At 43.4% G+C, this 23,622-nt stretch overlaps 2 protein-coding genes across 6 annotated transcripts in view; both read left to right on the top strand.

The window, feature by feature from the left end:
* LOC112225624 (band 4.1-like protein 5) overlaps nt 1–8,611 on the top strand; it is a 54,906-nt gene extending 46,295 nt beyond the window's left edge. For 2 of the 5 annotated variants that reach the window (XM_024389739.2, XM_024389740.2), the window contains exons 19-26: nt 965–1,093; nt 2,051–2,115; nt 2,873–2,980; nt 5,588–5,669; nt 5,816–5,896; nt 6,109–6,174; nt 6,367–6,512; nt 7,106–8,611. In XM_024389739.2, coding sequence (XP_024245507.1) covers nt 965–1,093; nt 2,051–2,115; nt 2,873–2,980; nt 5,588–5,669; nt 5,816–5,896; nt 6,109–6,174; nt 6,367–6,512; nt 7,106–7,172 — 744 coding nt within the window. In that variant the 3' untranslated portion in view covers nt 7,173–8,611. Of the gene's footprint in view, nt 1–964; nt 1,094–2,050; nt 2,116–2,872; nt 2,981–5,587; nt 5,670–5,815; nt 5,897–6,108; nt 6,175–6,366; nt 6,517–7,105 lie in introns of those variants that run through there. The other 3 variants (XM_024389741.2, XM_024389742.2, XM_042306643.1) reach the window with 3 other exon arrangements.
* Nucleotides 8,612–11,571: 2,960 nt separating this feature from the next.
* LOC112224872 (receptor activity-modifying protein 1-like) overlaps nt 11,572–23,622 on the top strand; it is a 94,082-nt gene continuing 82,031 nt past the window's right edge. Inside the window, exon 1 of the mRNA XM_042306653.1 lies at nt 11,572–12,141. Coding sequence (XP_042162587.1) covers nt 12,084–12,141 — 58 coding nt within the window. The 5' untranslated portion in view covers nt 11,572–12,083. The remainder of the gene's footprint in view (nt 12,142–23,622) is intronic.

The raw sequence follows: 23,622 nt of genomic DNA, 5'->3' as shown, positions 1-23,622 counted from the left end.
TGGGGTGGGGAGGGGAGCCATTTGTGGGGTGGGGGCCCATTGTAGGGGTGGGGGGGGTGGGGAGCCATTTGGGTGGGTGGGGAGCCATTTGTGGGGTAGGGGCCATTGTAGGGGTGGGGAGCCATTGTGGGGGCTCATTGTAGGGGGTGGGGAGCCATTGTGGGGTGGGGAGCCATTGTAGGGGGTGGGGATACTGCCTAACTGTGGGGGTGGGGAGCCATTGTGGGGGTGGGGAGCCATTGTAGGGCTGGGGTGGGCTAGAGCCATTGTAGGGGTGGGGTGGGGCACCACAGAGTTTAGCCATTGTGTGGGGGGTGGGGCCATTGTGGGGGAGTGGGGTGGACACCAGCCATTGTAGAGGTGGGGTGGAGTGTCCATTGTAGGGGTGGGGTGGGGCACCACAGAGTTTAGGGGTGGGGTGGGAACACCAGCACCACAGGGGTGGGGTGGGGAGTCATCTGTGGGGGTGGGCACCACAGAGTCATTGCGGGGGGTCCTCTAGGTGAACACCAGCATGGGTGGGGTGGGGAGCCATTTGTGGGGTGGGGGCCCATTGTACAGGTGGGGTGGGGAGTCCTGTGGGGGGTGGGGGCCAGCACCACAGAGTGGGGAGTCACTGTCCTCTCGGTACTGGGGACACCAGCACCACAGGGAGCCATTTCCTCTCGGGGTGGGGCCCATTTAGGGGTGGGTCCATTTGTGGGGTGGGGGCCCAGAGTTTAGGGGGTCCTCTCGGGTAGCCACCAGGGGGGTGGGGAGCCATTGTGGGGGTGGGGAGCCATTGTAGGGGTTTAGCGTGGGGAGCCATTGTGGGGGTGGGGAGCCATTGTGGGGGTGGGGAGCCATTGTGGGGGTGGGGTGTTTTTTTATCTTTAAGGAAGGTGGAGGGCAGAGATATTGTAACTACAACCTTTACAGGAAGATACTGTAGCCTAACTGTGTGTGTGTTGGTCCCCCCCACAAGGAGGATGTGGTGAAGCTCACAGAGGAGTGCCTGAACAGTGTGGCTAGCAGCTCTGTGCCTTCTCCACTTCGCCCCCCAGAGGACCTGAAGAGGAACATTATCAAAGCCCAGGCACAGGCTGCCCTCAAGGTACTGAACACCAGCACCACAGAGTTTAGCGGTACTGTCCTCTAGGTACTGAACACCAGCACCACAGAGTTTAGCGGTACTGTCCTCTCGGTACTGAACACCAGCACCACAGAGTTTAGCGGTACTGTCCTCTCGGTACTGAACACCAGCACCACAGAGTTTAGCGGTACTGTCCTCTAGGTACTGAACACCAGCACCACAGAGTTTAGCGGTACTGTCCTCTCGGTACTGAACACCAGCACCACAGAGTTTAGCGGTACTGTCCTCTAGCTACTGAACACCAGCACCACAGAGTTTAGCGGTACTGTCCTCTAGGTACTGAACACCAGCACCACAGAGTTTAGCGGTACTGTCCTCTCGGTACTGAACACCAGCACCACAGAGTTTAGCGGTACTGTCCTCTCGGTACTGAACACCAGCACCACAGAGTTTAGCGGTACTGTCCTCTAGGTACTGAACACCAGCACCACAGAGTTTTGCGATACTGTCCTCTCGGTACTGAACACCAGCACCACAGAGTTTTGCGATACTTCCAGGAACGCTTCGAAGCAGGTTCCACAGACCAAGACGGGGTTGGGAAGTCAATGGGAGAAGTGAGAAATTCTTTCTTAGTTATTAATTTTAAAACCCATTTACATGTTTCTGCCCATAAGCTTAGCTAGCCACCGTCGCCATGACATCGCCTACAAGCGTGATCAGGGATTTCTATTGGAGGAGCAGTTTCTGCCTGTCTGTGCTAGCACTTTGTCGATGGACACTCAGAAATCATCTTGGTGCCACATAGAAATGGTACAGGGATGCTTTGGAGTCTCACATGTAGACGAGGAAGTATTGTAGAAGTACTGTAAACTTTTGGATAACCAGGAAGTTGGGTACAGTGGCAAGTTTCTTTTTGAAATACACGCAACCTTACACATTGATTGTATTATACCTCCACTGATGTTCTGTATGTTATAGAGCTCCCTGGAGGAGCACGTTGTGATGGGGGACAAGAACACCAATGTACAGGAAGCTGCAGCCAGGTGAGTGAGGACACCGTGAAGAGTCACTATGGTTGTGTTCCTAGTCTCTACCCTTTTAGTGTGCATTCTGTCACTTCCCCTCGTGCATTCAAAGCATTGGATGATCACGCTTTATTGTACGGTATTTGATGACAAAGGAAACCTCAATCTTGGAATGTCACCAAGCCTCCCCTGTCTCCATCTCCCTGGAGTCACCCCAACACTCCACAGCCAGCCTAAGCCAATCACAGCCTTCCTCCAAAGCTCATTAACAGCTAGAATATTCATGAGGGTTCTTGGCATAATTCTGTTATGACATCAATGGCTCATTCCCAGGGGCTGCCCACTTTTCTGTGGGCAGGACTCTTGGGGTTAATTGACAGGAGGGATTCTTGCAGCAGCTGTAGTGAAGTTAAGACAAAAGCCAAAATGTGTTACGGTGATAATTCCTCTGATAGAAAATCACCCCTTTTTTGTTGTTGTTGTAAAACAAACCTAAACACCACCACTGCATCCCTGCACACACAAAAACCAGCAGTTCGTGGAGCTTTGTTTTGCCCTTCTCCAGTGACCTCTTATGTTGAGCTTCAAACAAGGCGCACAAGATGAGGGATTGATGTGGTGGTACAGTAGGGCAATAACAACTGGAGGGAAGCAACAAAGGCGACTCGCATCGAAAACAATCTACATTTGCCTCAACAAACTGGATGTTTAGGCTGAGCTGAGTAGTGGAGGGTGTTGTAGATCTCTCTTACTGTCCACTCTTTGTCATTCCCAGGCTGAAGGTGCGTAGTGGCCGTATGGGCAGCAACTCCTCCCTGTCTCTAACTGCATGTCCCGAGAGACAGGAGTCAAGGGACCTCCTCAAACCCACACTGCTGGCCAGGTGAGACTGTGAAATAAACACCTCACACTGTATAGATTGAGGAGTAGGCCTGCCATTTAGGGGGGGTCAATGTGTCCTTTCTTAATGCTTCTTGAAGTAAACTGCAGTGTTCATATGGTTTAAATTAGAACTGGTGAGATATTGGTGTGTGTTTATGTGTATGTTCCATGTGCTTGCCAATGTGGATGGTGTACAGTAGTTAGGGTGTGTTAGGGTGTGTTTATGTTGGATGGTGTTCAGTAGTTAGGGTGTGTTGGATGGTGTACAGTAGTTAGGGTGTGTGTGTGTTGGATGGTGTACAGTAGTTAGGGTGTGTTTATGTTGGATGGTGTACAGTAGTTAGGGTGTGTGTTGGATGGTGTACAGTAGTTAGGGTGTGTGTTGGATGGTGTACAGTAGTTGGGGTGTGTTTGTTGGATGGTGTACAGTAGTTAGGGTGTTTGTTGGATGGTGTACAGTAGTTAAACTGTGTGTTGGATGGTGTACAGTAGTTAGGGTGTGTTATTGTGTGTGTTTATGGTGTTCAGTAGTTCCATGTGTGTGTGTTGGATGGTGTACAGTAGTTAGGGTTTATGTTGGATGGTGTACAGTAGTTAGGGTGTGTTTATGTTGGATGGTGTACAGTAGTTAGGGTGTGTATGTTGGATGGTGTTCAGTAGTTAGGGTGTGTGTTTATGTTGGATGGTGTACAGTAGTTAGGGTGTGTGTTGGATGGTGTTCAGTAGTTAGGGTGTGTTTATGTTGGATGGTGTTCAGTAGTTAGGGTGTGTTGGATGGTGTACAGTAGTTAGGGTGTGTTGGATGGTGTACAGTAGTTAGGGTGTGTGTTTATGTTGGATGGTGTACAGTAGTTAGGGTGTGTGTTTATGTTGGATGGTGTTCAGTAGTTAGGGTGTGTGTTTATGTTGGATGGTGTTCAGTAGTTAGGGTGTGTTGGATGGTGTACAGTAGTTAGGGTGTGTTGGATGGTGTACAGTAGTTAGGGTGTGTTTTATGTTGGATGGTGTACAGTAGTTAGGGTGTGTGTTGGATGGTGTTCAGTAGTTAGGGTGTGTATGTTGGATGGTGTTCAGTAGTTAGGGTGTGTGTTGGATGGTGTTCAGTAGTTAGGGTGTGTGTTTATGTTGGATGGTGTTCAGTAGTTAGGGTGTTTATGTTGGATGGTGTACAGTAGTTAGGGTGTGTGTTGGATGGTGTTCAGTAGTTAGGGTGTGTTTATGTTGGATGGTGTTCAGTAGTTAGGGTGTGTTGGATGGTGTACAGTAGTTAGGGTGTATGTTGGATGGTGTACAGTAGTTAGGGTGTGTGTTTATGTTGGATGGTGTTCAGTAGTTAGGGTGTGTTGTTGATGGTGTACAGTAGTTAGGGTGTGTTGGATGGTGTACAGTAGTTAGGGTGTGTTGGATGGTGTACAGTAGTTAGGGTGTGTGTTGGATGGTGTTCAGTAGTTAGGGTGTGTTTATGTTGGATGGTGTTCATTCACTGTCAGAGCAAACGTAGCTAGCTACAGCCTTATACCAGTGCTGGTGTAGGCCTAAATCAATATGTTTATGCAACAGTATCTTCTGAATCCGAGAGGAATAGGCAAAGAATGAATATGTTAGCTACATGAAGTAAGAGAGAGTATTTAATGTAGCCAAACATTCTAGGGTGCCACTCCCCTGGGAATCACTGTCCAACACTTTGGTTCCTACCCTGTCACAATAATACCTACATAGAGATCCTGTTAGTATTCTAATGAATAGTAATATGAATGCCTCCCTGGCTTTTTCATCTGTGGTCATTGTTATATTTTCATGATTCCAACAGTTGATCTAAATCGGAAGTCAAATCCAAATTGCAATATTTGGTTAAAAATAAGGCCTCTAATTTTTTGCACATATCGTGCAGCCCTATGTCCCAGTGTGGAAATTCTATATTGTAAAATGAGATGGACTTTTGGTTTAAGCTTGATTTGTTTTATACTGTTCAATCAGAATGGAGAAAGCTCCATTGAAATAACTTGTAGAATCTGTGTTGCCACCCTGGGTCATACACAACTCATAAAGCACATTTACAACTTTTATTATTCAAAAACATTAAATACTGTCATACTGTCAAAAATCACCTCATGAGGAGGAGATATGTTGGCCATATCGCCCAGCCCTATGTGAGGCTAAGAGTGGGGCACACCCAGGTTAGAGGGGGCCACCTGTCCAGCAGTCAGGACTACAGCTCCATCTGACACTCATTTAAGGATAAATGTCACTTCTTAGATTCTAGTCAGCATTGTTAGCAAGCCTTCTTTAGTCTACTAGGCTATAGGTTGCAGCACTCAAGACCAAGACAGTGTTTTTACACAGCTCTCTGCTGCCATCTTGTGGATTATGGGAATCATAGCGCTCTGATACCATCTGATTGAGCATGGGAATCACACTCCTGCTAATGTGACATGACTCAATTCTGCCTGGATACATGTCTTTGCATATTAATCACTTGTGAGGATTGTGTCCATTGATAATGTGTATGTTAGCCTTGCTATTGTTCAGTACTTCCTCATCAGACCCCATAGGAATTAATTAAACTCTCGTCCCTCTGTCTTCTGCCTTGTCCCTCTTTCCTCATCAGTGTTGAGATGTTGGCTGTGGATCTCATGCAATCAGCACCTATGATGCCCCTTGAAATACTTAACGGAGGGCAACCAACAAAGGTAATCAATTCATCTGTGTTTTGCTTTTCCGGTTACTCTCGTGCATTAGAATGGAAACTACATCTGAATGCACAGAGAATTGTATGCCTTTTTTGTGGGAATGTGATAGCTGTTTGTAACGTAGCCATTGGCTTGTCACTATGCAGGCCGAACCTGAGGAGCTGAAGATGCCCACCCCTCCGCCACTGAGCAGTAACCTGATAGACTTCTCAGACCCAACCCCAGTAGTAAGTCTATAGACCCCGTCTGCTGCCTCACGCTTCAGCTGCTGTTATCTGTTGCCTTGACTAGATCAAACTTACCAAAAATAAGTGCGATTCGCTTTCAAGTTTAAACCCAATAGGCCTACTGTACGTTGACAGGTCACCTATTTACTTTGGCCTCATTGTGCCAAGTGATAGGTGTTTGAGTGTAACTCTTCAACATTCTTCTCTTGTAGTTACCGCCATCATCAATGCAATCCAAGCCCATGATATCACCTCGCTGGATCATCCCTGCTGCTGCAGTGAGTACTGATGGACTTTCACTGTCCTCCAGGCTTTAATGCTCCTGTCTGTCTTTAGCCTCCCTGCCTGGCCTGTGTTTAAGTATGTCTGTCTTTATTTTAGTCTGTCTGTACGTCAGTCTACCATCCCTACTGTAGCTGCCTCAGAGACTGACACAGCCAGTCCACTTTCCTTCTCCCATTCTAACACAGCCACTCGCTGCCATCTTTACTAACGGCCTCTTTGACCTTGACCCCTCTGCAAAGACCGCCGCCCCTCTCCAACCTGAAGGGGGGGCTCTCACCCCAGCCCTGCACCCCCATCTCTCCTCTCAAATGCACAATGTGATTGACACCAGGTAACTCCGTCGTGGCACGTCGTCATCTCTACCTTGTCCTAATGTTCTTTAGGTCATCTCATCTGGACATTGTGGTCATCGTTGCTATGTGTTTTTGGTGCCATGTGTTGTATAGAGTAGACAATATAATTCTCCATCCTGTTTAATAATTGAAACCTGTAGTGATTAACATCCCCATTTACTAATTATGGTCCTGATGAGCTTCTTGAAATAGCTTGGTGAAAGCTGGAGCTAAATGTTTAATTTCCCACTACATCTCTACAGAAGTTATAAAGTTTGGCTGTACTGCTGAATGAAGTCTGTTCGTTAAGATGAATGTTGTGACCACTACAAGTTGGTAGTGATCACATCAGGTAAATGGAAAGATGAATGGTGCAGGCAGGTCTCCTGGAACAATATGCATAGATTGATGGATGTGAACCGTCTTGTGCAGTTCCTCATTACGTTGTGACGTTCCCATGCATCACATCATACTGGCTAGCAATACAATATTCCTATTCTACTAGAATATTACTATGATACAGTACTTTATGTTGTGCACACTGAAAAGTAGGTTTTCTGGGCTTTTTATTTAGTTGTTCTCCTCTCACCAGCATTGTGGCCCAGCCACCCAAAGAGCACAGCACCAAGCACAAAGGTCTGTTGACCACTGAGCTCTGAGTGGGAACCAGGGAGGGAGCTAGCTTCTACCCTCCTCACAACGAATACTTCCTACTCCTGGTGTTTCCAAACTAGGGGACTACTTCCTACCCTGAGCACATTCATCTCCTACTGCATTCCCAAACCTGGGGGAAGTTCCTGCCCTAGTGACAACCAGTATATCCTACTGCATTCCCAAACAATTCCCAAACCAGCAGCAATCAAGAGATTAGAATTCTTCGTCTCACTATATTCCAGTTTGGAGCAGTGTTTTTATTTTAGTACCACAGTTGGTTCACTGCTTCTTGTCATAAGCATTCCTACAAAGTGCACCGACTCCCTTTTAGAAATGTTTAAAGTTGGAAGGGACTGCAATAAGTGCTAAGGAAGAGGACATCTGTTCCTCAAGCCACTGAATTACATTGGAGCACCTGGACTTGGACTCTGAGAAGATATGAAACACTGGAGCACCTGGACCTGGACTCTGAGAAGATATGAAACAATGACTTTCTACTGATGTTTTTTTTGTCCTGTTTTTTAATTTTTTTAAATTTAAAGTCATACAGAGTGAATCAATCAAGTACCAGTGTTCAGTTAGGACCTGGTGCTCACTAGACGTTTCTGAATCTGATTTAAGACTCAGTTATCAGAGACAACAGCAATATGTAGAATGCAGGCATGAATTTAGCCACATCTAAAATGTTATTCCTATTTTGTCTCCATATAAAAACGCTGTAGCTACAACCTGCCTTAAGCTAACAGAATGTTAAATTATGATCGCATAACTTTACACAGTAAGGAAATACTACCACTACTAGTACTAATACTACCACTATTACTACTGCATCTAGGCCTATACTGTACTTTAGTTTTTCATCTTACTGAGTCCACTGCTTACGACTGGAGTGTCTGTGTGTGATGGTAATATCTAATCATGTAGTCTTGACACTGTTTCTGGCTGTGGTCATCAATGACAGGTGACATGACTCATAGGCTGACAGAGGAAATAGGTCTATCACAAACTGTCTCTCCATTGGTTCTTTTCCACACTAAGCGAATCACATACAGGATCTCTGGTGGTAGGAAGTTGTCAGTCAACTGTATTATTCACTAATGTAAGATGTAATTAAATGTATTTTAGATATCAGATGGGCGGTAGATCAGAAGTAGGTATTTGCGAGACGATGTGCAGTAGAGGTAAAAGCAGAAGACATTTTCAAATACAGTTAATTTGAACAAGTGATCTGTGAACAACACCCATCTCAACGGAAAGACGTAAAACACATCACGTTTAGTTTTCTAACTTAAAATAGCCACTCTGATAAGATGTGAAGTGGTCTCTCTCTGTGTCATGAATATAAACTCAGCAAAAAAAGAAACGTTCTCTCACTGTCAGCTGCATTTATTGTCAGAAAACTTAACATGTGTAAATATTTGTATGAACATAACAAGATTCAACAACTGAGACAAACTGAACAAGTGCCATAGACATGTGACTAACAGAAATTGAATACTGTGTCCCTGAACAAAGGGGGGTCAAAATCAAAAGTAACGGTCAGTATCTGGTGTGGCCACCAGCTGCATTAAGTACTGCAGTGCATCTCCTCATGGACTGCACCATATTTGCCAGTTCTTGCTGTGAGATGTTACCCCACTCTTCCACCAAGGCACCTGCAAGTTCCTGGACATTTCTGGGGGGAATGGCCCTAACCCTCACCCTCTGATCCAACAGGTTCCAGACGTGCTCAATGGGATTGAGATCCGGGATCTTCGATGGCCATGGCAGAACACTGACATTCCTGTCATCTCAGGATGAGCCTGCAGGAAGGGTACCACATGAGGGAGGAGGATGTCTTCCCTGTAACGCACAGCGTTGAGATGGCCTGCAATGACAACAAGCTCAGTCCGATGATGCTGTGACACACTGCCCCACAGACCATGACGGACCCTCCACCTCCAAATCGATCCCGCTCCAGAGTAGAGGCCTCAGTGTAACGTTCATTCCTTTGATGATAAACTTGAATCCAACCATCACCCCTGGTGAGACAAAACCGCAACTCATCAGAGAAGAGCACTTTTTGCCAGTCCTGTCTGGTCCAGCGACGGTGGGTTTGTGCCCTTTGGCAATGTTGTTTCCGGTGATGTATGGTGAGGACCTGCCTTACGACAGGCCTACCAGCCTCGCTCAGCCTATTGCGGACAGTCTGAGCACTGATGGAGGGATTGTGCATTCCTGGTGTAACTCAGGCAGTTGTTGCTATGCTGTACCTGTCCCGCAGGTGTGATGTTCGGATGTACCGATCCTGTGCAGGTGTTACATGTGGTCTGCCACTGTGAGGATGATCAGCTGTCTCCCTGTAGCGCTGTCAGTCAGGACATTGCAATTTTTGGCCCTGGCCAAAAATCGTCATGCAGTCCTCATGCCTCGCAGCATGCCTAAGGTACATTCACACAGATGAGCAGGGACCCTGGGCATCTTTCTTTTGGTGTTTTTCAGAGTCAGTAGAAAGGTCTCTTTAGTGTCCTAAATTTTCATAACTGTGACCTCAATTGCCTACCGTCTGTAAACTGTTAGTGTCTTAACGACCGTTCCACAGGTGCATGTTAATTAATTGGTTATGGTTCATTGAACAAACATGGGAAACAGTGTTTAAACCCTTTACAATGAAGATCTGTGAAGTTATTTTGGATTTTTACGAATTATCTTTGAAAGACAGAGTCCTGAAAAGGGGACGTTTCTTTTTTTGCTGAGTTTATAAACTAATTTGCCTTTGTCATATTATTGAATTGCCGTCAGAGATTGTAGAGATGGTGATTGACCAAAATGAGTGGTCTTTTTTAAAGCTCTGAGAGGAAACTTTTCTCAGTTTAAACACACCACTTTTTCTCTCTGCTGTTTGAAATTGTGCTTCACCATGTAAGTGCACTTGTGCTGTAGCTCTCGTACCTTAATTTATTCCTCTTTTTGTAAGAGCACCCTTGTTATTCGCACTGTATTTAAGTGTATTGTAGATGTGACGAAAAGAAAAAGCTCTAGATAGTCACCATACCAATTTTGTATCTTGTATGTACATTGAATGTCATTACTAAAGGATATGTAGGCTAGTATGCCAGTAGTAATTTTGTACAATGTAGTAAATTCTGTAAGTAAAAAAAAAAGTATTATAAAAAAATAAAAAAATGTGTGAATTCTTCCATTTAAGATCTCTGGTCTTTGACAAAATGTTTATCTTCCTGTACATGCAGTATTATCATGAATTATATGTTCATCGATTCATTGATTTCCTATAGAGCCTTTCCAGATGCTCAAAGACTCACCTCTTCCACCACCAATGTGTAGCACCCACTTGGGGTGGGGGGTGCATGGTCAGCAACCATTTCTGCCAGAACGCTCATCAACTATCGGGTGGAGAGATTAATAATCTATGCCAATGAGGAACTGGAGCGGTTTGTTGGGACTGCGGGAGCTGTAATTCTGCGTTTATATATTCTAACACTAGATGGCAACATTAGGTGAGGTTGGACTGTACTACTTAATCGTCAAGTTTGCGCAACCTGTCTGGTTTAACCCCTTAAATCCAATCCCATAGGTCAAACGAATTATCTTTAAAAATATATATATATATATGTTGAAGCCTATGAACTTTGACATCACATTGTGTAGTAGGCTAGGATGGAAGTCATTTTTATTATGTCAACAGTGACACCAGGATGATACTGATCACTTTTCCCAGAAGGAAGTGTTCATTTTGAATGTGTAACAGGCACCAGTTGGTCACAATTTGTTTTATGTACAGTACTGAATGTAATGTAGTCCCTGCAGCAAGGTCGGCCTCTGCCTATTGCTGCGTTCAAAACAACTGGGAACTCGAACAATGCGAGGTCAAACCATGACGTCAGTGATCTTCATGTCGGAAAGTCGGAGCTCTAGAAAGAGGCCCGAGTTCGCGAGATCAAATCGTTGTTTTTTTCCCCAGACGTGTTTTGAACACACTGAAGTAGGAAGTCGAGATTTCCCAGTTGCTTTGAACGCGGCATTACCCCCAGAATAGTTTACCGACATCGGGGATAATCGACTAGATACAGCTGCATACCGATGTCAGGGGACCGGAACATATTTTAAAATAATTGATAGACTGCAAATTGACCCCAAGAAGCCCAAACATATACATTTGCCTAAAACCTAATAATTTTAAACCTTGCTGACATTTGTATGCTTGGGAATACTTTGGAACAGATTTCCAAAATTAAAATTAATTTGAGCTGATTTGCTGGTGTTTTATGTCCCCCCAAAAATAAAATAATATATTTGTTTTGCTCAGAACGTGGGGCGTAAAATCAAATCACCTGCGTCGTGTTGGGGAACCATGGATTACATTCTGGTTATGGTCCCTTGGCTCTCTCACGCACTCTCTGTTGGTGTCAGTCAAGAGAACGCACGCTCGAGACCCAGCAGTTCACTGGTGGCTCTACTCTGGCTCAGTATGTTTCGCTTGCGCTTGGTTGGTTGGAGTGGCCAAGTATGCCCTCGTAGTGTACGCAATGTTTTTGGACTCTAATGGAACTTACAATTTTTTGAATTGTCAAGACTCGATGTTGGTTGCATATTTTTTTAAATGATAGCGAATCTATTTCGTAAAGAAAGCTGGCGGGATAGGTTACTCCGAAAGCAAAACTCCCGACGACCCGAACCAAGTGTACCTCTTCCGAGTTTTTGCGCAAGGTGATAGTGACGGTGACGACAGTTGAGCGGCCTTTATAGTTGGCTGAGAGGAACGAGTCGAATGCTTATGAATTACAACTCTGTGATTATATGACAGGGTCGTCTCTTAGTGGACACATTAGGGAGGAGAATTGTGACGCTTTCATCGTCTGTTTCATCTTAACGTTTCTCCAACTTCTTGCATTGGATAGTCGTTTTTAAAGAAGACCATGGCATCGGATACCACACCAGTGTTTTCGAAACAGGTGTTCCTGTGGCTGGTTGTAGGTAAGTTTTGGAGAGACGCGCAGCGCACCGCTATCCTTGATGCCGCTCGAGGCTTTCTTTAATTCCATTTCTACAAATGATGCCTGGCATGATGGTTTATCATTCATTAATGAATGATGACAATAACATTATTCGATAGAAACTAGAAAGATGATAAAGTATTGACATTAAAATAATGACCATCCGTTTCATCATGTCAAAGCATTGATTCATTAGTAATATAAATATTATTATATCATGTTAATATTTTTAGAGGTTCATATATTCAATCATTTTAGAAAACCATGAAAAATAATATTCATCGTAACTAATAAACGTGCTTGTCTGCGCCGGAGGGTTGACTTATGTATATATGGAAAGTCGTCGTCATGAATCCCAATTATGACATATCCTAAGGGCATTTTCAAATCATTTCGTGAAAGGAGGACGCTCCAGACATGGAAGGTCTAAGTGGCTTTTAAAAATGTCATGTCAATATGACATTTAGACTTTCCAGCAAGTTGGAGGTGCTCAAAACGGACCCATCCACACAAGTTAATTATCGGTTTTAATGAATCATGCAAAGCTCCCTCCTGCTGAGAAATGTATTTGACACTTCTCTTAACCAGCCTGCTGTGCTAAGGTCTGATGAGGGGTGTTGCTGTCTGTGCACACGCTTCACTTTGCACCCTAGTTTTCCGCTCCCCATCAGCACGATCCACGTGGAGCCTCTCTATATCTCCTGTACACACACCGACTCACAGGACGAAGACATGGCTCCTCATAACTATTTAACTATTTCTGTCTAGGAATAGGCTAGCGTTCACTTTGCCTATTAAAAAGCTAGGTTTTTGGCGCTGTCTAGCCTACTGTTAAAACAGATGGAATATTTTGACCTACCTAACTGAGGTGATAATCGTTTTCAAATGATAGTTCACATCATTCAATATTATATGATTAAAATCAAATCAAATGTATTTATATAGCCCTTCGTACATCAGCTGATATCTCAAAGTGCTGTACAGAAACCCAGCCTAAAACCCCAAACAGCAAGCAGTGCAGGTGTAGAAGCATATAGAATATGATTAGTTTCCCGGATAAACCCGGCAATTGTGGATGCTTCGCATAGTGCTTGTAATGGTCTGTGGTGTTTAACTGTGAGAGTCTGAGTCATAACTGCAGAAGGCCACTGTGTGTTAGGACCCATACGATACAGCAGCTCTGACTTTAAATGAGGGAACTCTTATTCATTTTTTATTTTTTTTAATCTCAAAACTGAGTATAGAAATGGGAGCTTGTCATGCTAAAACATTCCTCCATTTTGTTTTGTTCATAACAGAATCTCAATCAATACACAACCCTTTGTGCAAAATGCGGTCCACACTACTGTACACTAAATCAAATCAAATCAAATCAAATTTTATTTGTCACATACACATGGTTAGCAGATGTTAATGCGAGTGTAGCGAAATGCTTGTGCTTCTAGTTCCGACAATGCAGTAATAACGAACAAGTAATCTAACTAACAATTCCCCCCAAAAACTACTGTCTTATACACAGTGTAAGGGGATAAAGAATATGTACATAAGGATATATGAATGAGTGATGGTACAGAGCAGCATAGGCAAGATACAGTAGATGATATCGAGTACAGTATATACATATGAGATGAGTATGTAAACCAAGTGGCATAGTTAAAGTGGCTAGTGATACATGTATTACATAAGGATGCAGTCGATGATATAGAGTACAGTATCTACGTATGCATATGAGATGAATAATGTAGGGTAAGTAACATTATAAAAGGTAGCATTGTTTAAAGTGGCTAGTGATATATTTACATCCTTTCCCATCAATTCCCATTATTAAAGTGGCTGGAGTTGAGTCAGTGTCATTAAGAACCCTGGCTAAAAATCACAAGAAAATAATATTTAAAACGAGCTCAAAGAGCATTTACATAGCTTGTCTCAGTCTCTCTATTTCCCTGTTGTCTAATTAAGCTTCTTATTTTTTTAATGGCTTAAATGAGGGTGGAATTTCACTCTCTTACAAAATATAATACATTTAGCAGTATGTTTTATAGTTGTGTTATCCCTGCTGGTTGATCCAGTGAGGCATGCTTAGTTGCAGTGTTGTTCTGATCCAGGGAGGCATGCTTAGCTGCAGTGTTGTTCTGATCCAGTGAGGCATGCTTAGCTGCAGTGTTCTGATCCAGTGAGGCATGCTTAGCTGCAGTATTGTTCTGATCCAGTGAGGAATGCTTAGCTGCAGTGTTGTTCTGATCCAGTGAGGCATGCTTAGCTGCAGTGTTGTTCTGATCCAGTGAGGCATGCTTAGCTGCAGTGTTGTTCTGATCCAGTGAGGCATGCTTAGCTGCAGTGTTCTGATCCAGGGAGGCATGCTTAGCTGCAGTGTTCTGATCCAGCGAGGCATGCTTAGCTGCAGTGTTCTGATCCAGCGAGACATGCTTAGCTGCAGTGTTGTTCTGATCCAGCGAGGCATGCTTAGCTGCAGTGTTCTGATCCAGTGAGGCATGCTTAGCTGCAGTGTTGTTCTGATCCAGTGAGGCATGCTTAGCTGCAGTGTTGTTCTGATCCAGGGAGGCATGCTTAGCTGCAGTGTTGTTCTGATCCAGTGAGGCATGCTTAGCTGCAGTGTTGTTCTGATCCAGCGAGACATGCTTAGCTGCAGTGTTGTTCTGATCCAGTGAGGAATGCTTAGCTGCAGTGTTGTTCTGATCCAGCGAGGAATGCTTAGCTGCAGTGTTGTTCTGATCCAGCGAGGCATGCTTAGCTGCAGTGTTCTGATCCAGGGAGGCATGCTTAGCTGCAGTGTTGTTCTGATCCAGTGAGGCTTGCTTAGCTGCAGTGTTGTTCTAATTAAACATGTACAATTAACAGAGGGCTCCTGAATAATGAGTGACTGTAGGGGTGCCAGATTATAGGGAACATTCTTGGGTGACGCCAACACTTCCTCCCCATGAAGCACCAGCATGCTTTTCCTATATGAGGTTATTTTCTGGCAAGGACTAAAATCTACAAACTGAACTAAGTTTGTCTTGTTTGCAATGCTGTGTTTCCTGTTTTGTCAGTTCTGTTTCTTTGGAACTCTGACCTCCTGTGAACCCTGTTTTTCATCATTACATAATGTCACTCAGAGGGAGTTTATCGAGCATTCAATCAGAGGTGCTGACAACAAGGCTGAAGTATTGACTTGTGGTGGGAAAAGGAGAGGAGGTGAAGTGAGGCCCAGAGGAGTTGGCTAAGTAGTTTAGGAGACAGAGTGGATGTGTACCGCTGGTAAGGAATTAAATGGAGGGGGTGAGGGAGGAGCGGACAAGGAAGACCTATTGGAGTTGGCTATGTAGCTTAAGAGACAGAATGATGGTCTACCGCTGGTAGGGGGAAAACAATGACCCCATGGGATGACGGAAGCAAGGAGAGAAGTGTCAAGTTTGTCCCCCTCCCCCCCCTTTTCAGAGCTGGCTTTGTGTGGCAATCAACACGGATCCTCTGAGATTCATTACCCTCACAGGTGACTCACCACTACTCTTTCTGGCCCTCTCCAACACACATACTGCAGACATACAGTTAAAGTTGGTCAGTCATTCTTTTCATTTGTTTTGGATACATACTCTACCCCTCTCCAACAGGACATAAAACGTCACCATTCCTAAGAGAAAGAATCAAATAAATCTCCCTGTTTGGTGAAGAGAATTCCTCTTACAGGGGCGGCAGGGTTGCCTAGTGGTTAGAGCGTTGGACTAGTAACCGGAAGGTTGCGAGTTCAAACCCCCGAGTTGACAAGGTACAAATCTGTCGTTCTGCCCCTGAACAGGCAGTTAACCCACTGTTCCTAGGCCATCATTGAAAATAAGAATTTCTTCTTAACTGACTTGCCTGGTTAAATAAAGGTAAAATAAATAAAAATTACCTAGAGAGATTAATAAGAAATTGTGGAGGCAGGGCTGAGGTAGGCAGGAAGAAAAAGTGGAGATTGGTGTTTTGGTTGTTTTATGACTACAGTTGTCAGCTCTGCTGTGTTCTCAGGTCCAGTTGGACTGGTGGGACAGGACCACTCACTTGTGATTGGACTGATTGGAGCCATCTGTCGTGAACTACATTATGTCTGGAGAGATCAGGATGGAAACCTTGCCTTTTTTCATGTAGTTGTGCTCAAGTGTAAGATGATAAATATCTGGATTTCTCTTTAAAAATGACAGTATCTACAACTCTTTCTATGGTCAGCCTCCCATATTCAGTGAGCGGACTTCTGCCAAATGTAGCATGGCAATAGGCCAATATTTTTTGCTTTAACTCTGTTCATGGCGCCCCACAACCTACATACAGCAGCATTATTTATTTCACTCAGTGGGCAGCAGAACTGATTTTACAGGCCATTGGTTTTCATGCCTGTCTTATAAAGCACATTTAACCTTGTATAGCAAAGGCACCACATCCCTGCTGGCTGCAGACAGAGACGACCAATGGCTTCTCATTAGTGACCCAAAATCCAGGGAGGGAAGATATGAAAATACACTCTCTATCTCCATCTATATATCTCTCTATATCTCTACCGATATATCTCTCTATGTATCTCTCTCTATATATATCTCTATCTATATGTATCTATATCTCTCTATCCATCTCTATATATATATATATATATATATATCGCCCTTTACCCACTAGTCACGGCCGTCTGAGCGAGAGAGTGAGGACAATTGCTCTCAGGGGCCAGTCATTCAGTGAGCAGCCAGCCACATATCTAGGGCCGTGACGGTAATTACAAGTATTTGTGGAGCTGTCCCATTGAAGCCCCCTGTATGTAGCAGCACCGCTTCAAGCCTTCAGCTGGACAACTCATTGTGTACCAACGACTCTCTGATCCAACTGAGCTGCGTGCTGCATGTTAAGGAAGTGCAAACCGCTCACAGAAGTATGATTTTAGAGGGACACACGCACACGTACATACGCACTGGTTGACTTACCATTAGGCAGAAGAGGCAATTGCCTCAGGCCTCATGTCATCAAGCGGCATCATGAGCTGGCCATAAAAAATAAAACATACAAATAAACCAATAAAAGATTCTATGCTTGAGGCCTCCCCATGCTCCGCTCGAGGCATCATAAAATAATAATACAAAATCCCCCTCAAAATCCGTCTGTTTGAGCTAGTGGCTGTGTCTCAATCCATTGCATCTGTTGATGTTCGGCCTTCTACATCTGCAGTGGAAGGTGGCTGAGCTACAGCGATGTTTGTCAGACCATTTGTCAATCATTTCGCTACACTCGCATTAACATCTGCTAACCATGTGGATGTGACAAATTAAAATTTGATTTGACCAGGAGACATCCCGAAAATAGGTCTTCTCATGAAAACATCCGGGACGTTTTGGGTGGCACTCTATACCCTTCTATGGGAAGTTGTAACTCTCATGAACACAATGGTGTGCTCCCTTTTGCTCGACAACCCCACATGTGTCACAAGACACATCTTTTGTCTTGCCTATTCACCCTCTGAATGGCATACACACACTCCAAGGCTTAAACATCTTTCTATAACCTGTCTCCTCCCCTTCATCTACACTGATTAAAGTGGATTTAATAAGTGACATCAATAAGGGATCATAGCCTTCACCTGGATTCACCTGGTCCATCTATGTCATGGAAAGAGCAGGTGTTCTTAATGTTTTGTATACTCAGTGTATCTCTGATATAGGACAAGACACTTAATTCCTTTTGAATCATTACATTTTGTTTCTGTTTTTCCATGTATGCATCTGTTATTACATTGATTTATGTGGGCTAATAGCACTAAGGCCGAATGTTTAATCAAATCATTTTTGTAAATCTTTTTTCATACCTACAGACATCCTAAAATTTGAAATCAAATAGCTAAATGATCCTTGGTATGACCATCTTAATACAATTCTATATATTATCTCTGTTGAAAACCAGCCCCGGGTCATTAGACTCTAGGGGGTATTTAATACATAATCCACAGCATAATTATTAACAAGACCATGCTTGGAGAGATGTATTCAGTGTCTGATTTATTGTTACGCATCTACCAATCACTGCCCTTCTTTATGAGGCTTTCGAAAAGCTCCTTGGTCTTTGGAGTTGAATCTGTGCTTGAAATTCAATACTTGATTGATGGACCTTATAGATGTTCTATGTATAGGGGACAGAGGAAGGGTAGTCATAAAATATATATATATTATTTCACACACAGTGAGTCGATGTAATTTATGTGACTTGCTAATCCAAATTTTACTACTGAACTACTGTTTAGGCTTGCATGAAAAAAGGGTCTGAATACTTATGCAATTACTATTTTAAGTTAGCAAATTTTTATTAACCATGAAAACATGGTACAAATTTTTTGTACCACTTTGGCATTAGATATTTTGACTAGATTGTTGACAAAAAATTACAATTAAATCTGTTTAAATTTGAATCCCACTGAGTACTTTTTTTTGTCCGACTGCATCAGATACGTGAGCTACATATAGGAAGACAAAGGGGCACTGTTCAAATCACGTTTTATTTGTCACATACACATATTTTGCAGATGTTGTCATGGGTGTAGTGAAATGCTTATTCGCTTATTCGCTCACTCGGATGCTTTCTCCGGTGAGATCATTTCAACCACTTGCGAATTGAAGGAAAGTTGACGGGTGCACAGTGTTTGGATGTTGTAATTATTTTGGATGAATGTGCATAGATAATCTAGTTTTTGAAGTGATTTTCTTTGACAATCAAACCAAAACACATGCGTTGAATACAACAGTGAAATGCTGACTTACAATCCCTTCACCAACACTACAGTTTTAAGAAAATGCCCCCAAAAAGTAAGAGATAAGAAAAACGAATAATTAAAGAGCAGAAGTAAATAACAATAGTTGGGCTATGTACAGGGGGTACCAGTACACAGTCAATATGCGGGGGCACCGGTGTCGAGGTACCTATGTACATGTAGGTAGAGTTATTAAAGTGGCTATGCATAGATAATAACAGAGAGTAGCTGGGGGGTGGGGGGCAATGCAAGTAGTCTGGGTAGCCATTTAATAAGCTGTTCAGGAGTCTTATGGCTTGGGGGTAGAAGCTGTTTAGAAACCTCTTGGACATAGACTTGGTGCTCCGGTACCGCTTTCCATGCGTTAGCAGAGAGAACAGTCTATGACTACGGTGGCTGGAGACTTTTGCAATGTTTAGAGCCTTCCTCTGACACCGCCTGGTATAGAGATCCTAAGATGGCAGGAACTTTGGCCCTGGTGATGTACTGGGCCGTACGCACTACCCTCTGTAGTGCCTTGCGGTTGGAGGCTGAGCAGTTGCCACACCAGGCAGTGATGCTCTCGACGGTGCAGCTGTAGAATATTTTGAGGACTCATGCCAAATCTTTTCAGTCTCCTGAGGGGGAATAGGTTTTGTTGTGACCTCTTCACAGCTGTCTTTGTGTGCTTGGACCATGTTAGTTTGTTGGTGATGTGGATGCCAAGGAACACATTTAACATGCTGATAGAAATGAGGTAAAACTAATTTAAGATTCCCTGCATTAAATTCCCTGGCCACTAGGAGCGCTGCCTCTGGATGAGTGTTTTCCTGAGTGCATTTTTAGTGCCAGCCTCGGGTCTGTGGTGGTATGTAGACAGCTACAAAAAATACAGATAAACTCTATAGGTAGATAGTGTGGACTACTGCTTATCATGAGCTACTCTACCTTAGGCGAGCAAAACCTTGAGCCTTCCTTAGATATCGTGCACCAGCTGTTGTTTGCATATATGCATAGGCCCCCGCCCCATGTCTTACCAGAGGCTGCTGTTCTGTCCTGCCGATAGTGTAAAACCCCCAGCCATATGTTCTTAATGTCGTCGTTCAGCTACGACTCGGTGAAACATAAGATATCACAGTTTTTAATGTCCCGTTGGTAGGATATATGTGCTTTCAGTTGGTCCCATTTATTTTCCAGTGATTGAACGTTAGCTAGCAGAACGGAAGGCAAGGGCAGATTAGCCACTTATCAATTAGATGAAAACATCTGGTTGTGTTCTTGGCACAATAAAATGTTAGTTAAATTACATGTCTTTTACTTTGTCAATTTTTTTGTCATTCTCTCTCTCTCTCTCTCACACACACACACACACACACACACACACACACACACACACACACACACACACACACACACACACACAGTTCAGTAACACTTTACTTGACACCTTGCGTTATGACATGGTCATGAAATGTCATAACAGCTGACAATGCACACATTTAGACCTGTTATGACATATGTTACGTTATTTTATGGATGATTGACACCTACATAAGTGTCAACATCCACAAAACCTACCATATGAGGAAAACCATTCCATTACAACACAGCCTACTTCTCAACAGTATTATTATGATATGTTTTCTAAAATGGACCATATTAAATTATCATTGTAATTGCGCACACCTATGACGTCAGACATGTACCTACCCCAATGCTCTGTTGCTGATGACTGGGATTTCAGCAGAAGGACAAGACACACTCTTTTTGACTGATATAATGGAGTGTACTTGACAGGTCTATCTGGCTTACATCATTCTGATGGTCATGCTTCTTGACAGTGTCATAAAGGGTGTTTTCTTAGTCCAAGCAATGTGGTCATAATAAATGTTCCCTCTAATTGTTTTCGTCACTGAGCAAATTTCAGGTCTGCTGAGCACAAACTTGAACGTTGTGAAAATTCTGTGCATCTTCCAGCATTTATTTATTTAATTTTACCTTTATTTTACTAGGCAAGTCAGTTAAGAATAAATTCTTATTTTCAATGACGGAACAGTGGGTTAACTGCCTGTTCAGTCGCAGAACGACAGATTTTTGTACCTTGTCAGGTCAGGGATTCAAACTTGCAACCTTTCAGTTACTAGTCCAACGCTCTAACCACTAGGCTACCCTGCCGCCCCGTGTTTACTATGCATGCGTTTACTGTGAACCATGGCAGGCTGTACCCACTTTAATTTACAGTTTCAGACAGTGGTCAAGTAGGCTGCTGTGGATGATGATAATGTAGACCTACCAGAGTGGCCTACCATCGAAAACAATGGCGAAAATCATCCCATAACATGGAAATAGCTGCGCTATCATTCAGCCTACAGTAGCAGCCAATGTGTGGTGTTCAATGTAGGCCTACATTCCTTGAGACTTTTGAAAAAAAACATGCAGGGCTTGACATTAACCTGTTTATCCACTGAAAATGTTGTTTGATTCAAGAAACAATTTTACAAAATAAAAAACATGTATTATTCCCATACCATTATTACCTCCGCTATTGCTGACTACATCTTATCTAAAACTGGGCTAATAACTCACTAACTAGTAAAGGATATGAACACGTGCACACGTGGCTACATGCAACTCTCACTTTGATCTCAAAACAAGCACATCTACTCTCAACTGCTCATGCTGTAAACACAGTCCAGTTCAAAGTGAATGGCACAGATCCATTATGGCAATGGTCTATTTGCATATAGGCCTACTGCAGCTCTGATTGGTTATGTTATGGTGTCACCGGTCTGTGTAGAGTACGGGCTGAGTCATGTCTGTCAATGTAATAGAATCCTACTCTGATGCGTTCTGCCTACAACAAAATCTCTTGCATAGTTAGTTTTACATACTAAGTCTTGCTCAGTTTATGTTTTGGTATGTTGCATTGAAGGTGACTAATATTGCATTTATTCAATCACAATTCCCACATTAAAGGGAAAACTTGATAGTGTTAACCCTCCTGCTGTGTTCCGGTCGAATTGGACCGATTTTACAAGTTTTCTCTAATTTAATCTGATTGTCATACGGTTCTCTGACTTTGTCCACACAGGGCATCTGAACACACAAAATACATTTGGATGATTTTCATAAAATGTTGGGTGTTTTATTTAACTTTTGTACACCTGTGGTGTTCCCGGTCAATAATGACCGGTCATTAGAAATATAATGGGTGAGACTACAATTAGTGTATACCGTTTTTAGTTCAAGCACATGCCCATTCATCAGATGGGCATGCTTCCTCTCCCAGACCCCCACATGCATTTGTATTTGAGCACACACGCCTCACTCCCCTTCTTGGCTTCCATGGCAACCCCTACAGGAACCTTTCCCCAATAGAATCTTTCTCCCACGGGAACCACACCTGTTGGCATTCTCACAAACAATCGTAACATGGTTTCAATATTACAGTTGAAGTCGGAAGTTTACATACACCTTAGCCAAATACATTTGAACTCAGTTTTTCACAATTCCTGACATTTTCATTCTAGTAAAAATTCCCTGTGTTTAGGTCAGTTAGGATCACCACTTTGTTTTAAGAATGTGAAATGTCAGAATAATAGTAGAGTCATTTATTTCAGCTTTTATTTCTTTCATCACATTCCCAGTGGGTCAGAAGTTTACATACACTAAATTATTATTTGGTAGCATTGCCTTTTAAAATGTTGGGTCAAACATTTCAGGTAGCCTTCCACAAGCTTCCCACAATAAGTTGGGTGAATATTGGCCCATTCCTCCTACAGAGCTGGAGTAACTGAGTCAGGTTTGTAGGCCTCCTTGCTCGCACACGCTTCTTCAGTTCTGCCCACACATTTTCTATAGGATTGAGGTCAGGGCTTTGTGATGGCCACTCCAATACCTTGACTTTGTGTTATTGTCCATTTGGAAGACCCATTTGGGACCAAGCTTTAACTTCCTGATTGATGTCTTGATGTTGCTTCAATATATCCACATCATTTTCCATCCTCATGATGAGATCTATTTTGTGAAGTGCACCAGTCCCTCCTGCAGCAAAGCACCCCACAACATGATGCTGCCACCCCCCGTGCTTCACGGTTGGGATGGTGTTCTTCAGCTTGCAAACCTCCCCCTTTTTTCCTCCAAACATAACAATGGTCATTATGGCCGAACAGTTCTATTTTTGTTTCGTCAATCAAGAAGACATTTCTCCAAAAAGTACGATCTTTGTCCCCATGTACAGTTGCAAACCGTAGTCTGGCTTTTTTTATGGCGGTTTTGGAGCAGTCGCTTCTTCCTTGCTGAGCGGCCTTTCAGGTTATGTCGATATAGGACTCATTTCCTCCAGCATCTTCACAAGGTCCTTTGCTGCTGTTCTGGGATTGATTTGCACTTTTCACACCAAAGTACGTTCATCTCTAGGAGACAGAACGTGTCTCCTTCCTGAGTGGTATGACGGCTGCGTGGTCCCATGGTGTCTATACTTGCGTACTATTGTTTGTACAGATGAACGTGGTACCTTCAGGCGTCTAGAAATTGTTCCCAAGGATGAACCAGACTTGTGGAGGTCTCCATTTTTTTTTCTGAGGTCTTGCCTGATTTCGTTTGATTGTCCCATGATGTCACACAGAGGCACTGCGTTTGAAGGTAGGCCTTGAAATACATCCACAGGTACACCTCCAATTGACTCAAATGATGTCAATCAGCCTATCAGAAGCTTCTAAA

The sequence above is a fragment of the Oncorhynchus tshawytscha genome, linkage group LG26, assembly GCF_018296145.1.
Source record: "Oncorhynchus tshawytscha isolate Ot180627B linkage group LG26, Otsh_v2.0, whole genome shotgun sequence".
In the NCBI taxonomy this organism is placed as follows: domain Eukaryota; kingdom Metazoa; phylum Chordata; class Actinopteri; order Salmoniformes; family Salmonidae; genus Oncorhynchus; species Oncorhynchus tshawytscha.
Note: the sequence above shows the minus strand (reverse complement) of the source record. Positions and strands in the feature narration are given on the sequence as shown.